General features: G+C 38.0%; 1 protein-coding gene across 1 annotated transcript; it reads right to left on the bottom strand.

Annotated features, from left to right (window-relative positions):
- Window positions 1-245: 245 nt before the first annotated feature.
- On the bottom strand, window positions 246-3,686 carry LOC131652730 (PWWP domain-containing protein 3-like). Its single transcript, XM_058922676.1, has 2 exons — window positions 3,552-3,686; window positions 246-3,273 (listed from the first exon to the last, which is right to left on the bottom strand). Exon 2 carries the CDS (start codon window positions 3,236-3,238, stop codon window positions 413-415), a length of 2,826 nt encoding a protein of 941 aa, XP_058778659.1. The 5' UTR covers window positions 3,239-3,273; window positions 3,552-3,686; the 3' UTR covers window positions 246-412.
- Between the last annotated feature and the right edge of the window lie 252 nt (window positions 3,687-3,938).

Genomic DNA, 3,938 nt, shown 5'->3' with positions numbered 1-3,938 from the left:
GCCCGGAACCTTAGCTTGACTGGTTTAACGGGTCCGACACGTTTTACCACTCTACAAATTCATCGTATATGACCAAATAGAAAGATAAAAATATATAAATGCTTAAAAAAACTGCAGGCACCTATCTCGATAATATAAGAAACCAAACAAGCACTTCATCAGAATTTAACACGAGTGATTAAACCAGCATATTTTTCAAATCCTTAAAAGCTGTTTGCATATATCACTACAAATAAGAGCCTCAATAATCTAACAAGATATTAATATCTCTATAAAGAAGAATCATGCAAATGGTTCAATGATCAAATTAACATAACCTGATATAGTATATGGCATAGTAAAAAAGACTTTTGATAAACCTATCTTCATTATACTCATCGACTACACAATTACCACTCACCAATGTGGATCTTCACGACGAAGTAGATTCAACCATCTTGTTCACCTCCTCCAGAAGACCTTTCACCTCACTCTCTATCTTTGTCTTGAAATCAGGTGTTTTGTCGTCAGATGATTCGAGCATTGAGACCAGACCTTGAAGTTTTTCTTTTATGAAGTTCAGTTTAGACGCCTCATTACCATCTGACAGAGATTGTATGGTTGGAGTTGGAGTCGTGTCTTTCTTCTGAGTCGGAGTCTTATCTTTCTTCTTAGTCGGAGTCTTGTCTTTCTTCTGAGTCGGAGTCTTGTCTTCCTTCTTGTCCTGTGAAGGTTTGGACTTCTTTGATCTTTCAGTGTGTTGTGCTCCAGACTTGGATCCATCAGAGGAAACATACTGGAGCTGAAAAGTTACTTCTGAAGGTTCAAACGGGTTTTTCTTTTGCGATTCGCTCAATGCCTTTTCAGCATCACAGGTTCTTAGGAAAGAAACTCGACCAGTATAATTAGTAAGGAACATATTGGTTTCTTCTTCATTCAGAGCTCCAAACTTTTGATACACTGCCACAAGATCAGACGTTGTAGGTAGGGTGGACCCGGGCCAAAACGACACAAAAAGCACAGCTGGCAAAGATTTTTCATCAATTTCTTTCTTGCCGCCGGTCTCGGTTTCACGAGCCTTCTTCTTCCCTTCTGAAATGCTTGTAGCTGTCTTCTTTCTTTTCTTAGCTGGTTCAGAATCTTCAATCGGCGTTACGTGAGCAGATTGATCAAGTTCAGATTCCGGCTTACTTCTCTTCCTTCCACGTCGACTTTTGTTGTATGCTTTGTGTAACGATCCTTCACGATACAAAGAACTCCTCATGACATAAATAAAATCTTCCAATTTCGCAGCAGAAGCGCCCTCCCTAGAAATTTGTGGACTAACAGCTACATTGCGGATTTTGGACAGAATTTCAGCCGAAGGAACCTTAACTTTCTCTGGATCAATAGTCTTTTTCTCATCCTCTTGTGTTTGGTCATTCAAGCTGTCAGAAAGCTCCAACTCTTGAAGTGCCTTGCCGTTACACTTCGAAAGTCGAGGAGAAAGCGGGCCAGCACTCCTAGCTTCTGGTTTCACTTTTCCCCTCATAAGCGTGATTGAAGTAGTGAAAGGAGGCGACAAGTACTTGCTTTTCTTTCTTTCTCTTGACAAAAAACCCTTCTTGCTTTGTTCTTCCGACATCCCTTCATCATTTTCCTTTTCATTCCCCTCATCGCTGATCTCTTCATTGTCAACAGCCTCTTCTTTTTTCTTTTTCAAACGCCGCGATTTGCCATTCTCACTTTTCTTCTTGCTCTCACTGCTTTCTTTTCTGGCCATTTCAAACTTTCCATCAGTTTCGATAATCAACTCTTTTCTCTTGCGAGCTGGTTTAGGTGTCACTGCATCATCACTATCTTTTCTCTTCTTTCTACCCCTTGACCTAATTGCATCAAGAACTTCATCATCACTTACGTCATCTTCCTTATCTTTTGCATCAGCATCGTTATCCTCCCCCATAATGTCAGCAATGCTTTTCTGCTTTCTTCTCCGGTTCGATCGACTTCCTGAAAGCCCAGGGGAAGGACGCAGTTCACCTGATTTTGGGCTCAACGGCAGGTTAGAGAAGTCCTCTTCAAATGGCCCTTGGGACGGTGCTTCCACAGCATTATCTACATCATCTTTATCTTCAAGTCCAATAACCCGTTTGGGATCCTCGTAACAAGCTAACTTATATCCTCCTCTCGAGAAATAAAAAGCAGAAAGCTGAGCCTTTAATATTTCCAGCTCAAGAACACTGGCAATATCAACAACTTCAGCAATTTGTTTCACTTGAGAAAGTAACTCAGCCGGTTCGATTGCAACAGCCGAAAGTCTCTCTATGCCACTTTCAGGCACAAAAACACCTTCCTTGATTCCTGCATTATTCGCTAGCAATGGAGCAAATTCAGACTCAGTTTCCCCGGCCGCAACAAACAGACTACTCATCTTCTTAACCAGAACCGTTCCCACCTCATCTACAGCTTCTTGTACAGCATAGGTAAAACTTTTGGTACTACTTTGTTTCACCATATCATCAAAATTTTCCTTAAAAGGCTTCAATTGCGACGGATGGCACCAAGCAAATGTTCCATCGCCAAAGTAAGCCACCAAGAGCCGATTCTTCTGTTTCAGCTTCAAAGCAAAATCCGACGCATCGGACGGATTATAAACTCGACCTGGCCACCAAGGATGACTCTTAATTTTACCCCAAACAAAATCACCAACAGAATAATCATACTTTTCATCAACCAAATCATCGATTCCAACATCAATGTTCTCATTCGTCTCAACTATCGGTACCTCAAAATTCACAATGTCGTCAGAATTTCCATCTTTTTTCCCTTCCTCAGAATTAATGTTCTCACTTATCGCCACAATCGGAACCTCAATAGTCTCAATTTTCTCATCAAAACCTTCATCTTTTTTCCCCTCTTCGTCTTTTCCCTCTGAATCAAACTTCTCATCAACAACACCTCCATCGCTTTCTCCCGTTTTCAACACAGAAGACACCCCATTATTCATCTCAGAATCAGCCACAACCTGAGAATCATTTTCCTTCAAAACCGAAACCTCAGTCTCGAAAACACTACTCTTAACAACTTCAACAACTACAACACCATCATCACTCAAACCTTTCTCTCCAGCACCATTCTCCTTCCCACTTTTCAAACTTCCAAGACCCCCCTTAACCTCATCCTCCACCTTCTCTGAACCATCAACTTCAACAATGACATTCTCAGCTACACTACTTGAAACCCCACATGGTTCCTTGGATTCAGTTTCAACCATACCCATCAAAAAAGAACAAATCTTTTCACCTAAAAACCAACCTATTACAAAAAACACAAACAAAAAAACAAAAATCCATGTTAAAAAATCAAAATTTATTCAACACATTTCTAGGGCTTTTTTATCACAAGAAAAGGAAGAACAACACAAAAATGAAAAATTTGAACATTACCCAGTAACCAAAAACTTCAATAAATTAAACACAGACACACAAAATCTACACTATATCAAAAGTTTAATGTGTTCATAAAGATTCAATTCAACTAAATATATTAAATAAAAAGAGAAAATAATAATAAAAATTAAAAATTAAAAGTACCTGGAAGATGAAAACTAGAAGAGGAACTAGCAAAGGTTTGATTTTTGTTGCGAATGTGAAACGATTTAGCTGAGAATATGATGGTAGAAGAGAAATGATGAAGAAGAATGTGATTCTGGGGTTATAAATATTGACATTTTTTTAATATTATATTATTTGAATTTAAAATAATAAAAAATTATTAATAATTAAAGTACAGTGAAAGAGTAATAGAGGTATTTTTTAGGAAAAGCAATGAGATTTTTGAAAATAGAACAATTAGGATTTATTTTTTCAATTCATTTCTTTTATTAATTAAGAGATTTTTTTGAAAAATATATAGATTAAAGAGAATATTAATAACACTTAATTGATTTATGAGAGTTTTCGAAACCATGAATGGTTTGA

This window comes from Vicia villosa, linkage group LG2 (genome assembly GCF_029867415.1).
Source record: "Vicia villosa cultivar HV-30 ecotype Madison, WI linkage group LG2, Vvil1.0, whole genome shotgun sequence".
In the NCBI taxonomy this organism is placed as follows: Eukaryota; Viridiplantae; Streptophyta; class Magnoliopsida; order Fabales; family Fabaceae; genus Vicia; species Vicia villosa.
The sequence above is the reverse complement of the archived record's forward strand: the minus strand, read 5'-3'. Positions and strand labels throughout refer to the sequence as shown.

Excerpts from the sequence above, each read along its gene's own strand:
- LOC131652730 (XM_058922676.1), bottom strand. The coding sequence starts at position 3,238 with ATGGGTATGGTTGAAACTGAATCCAAGGAACCATGTGGGGTTTCAAGT.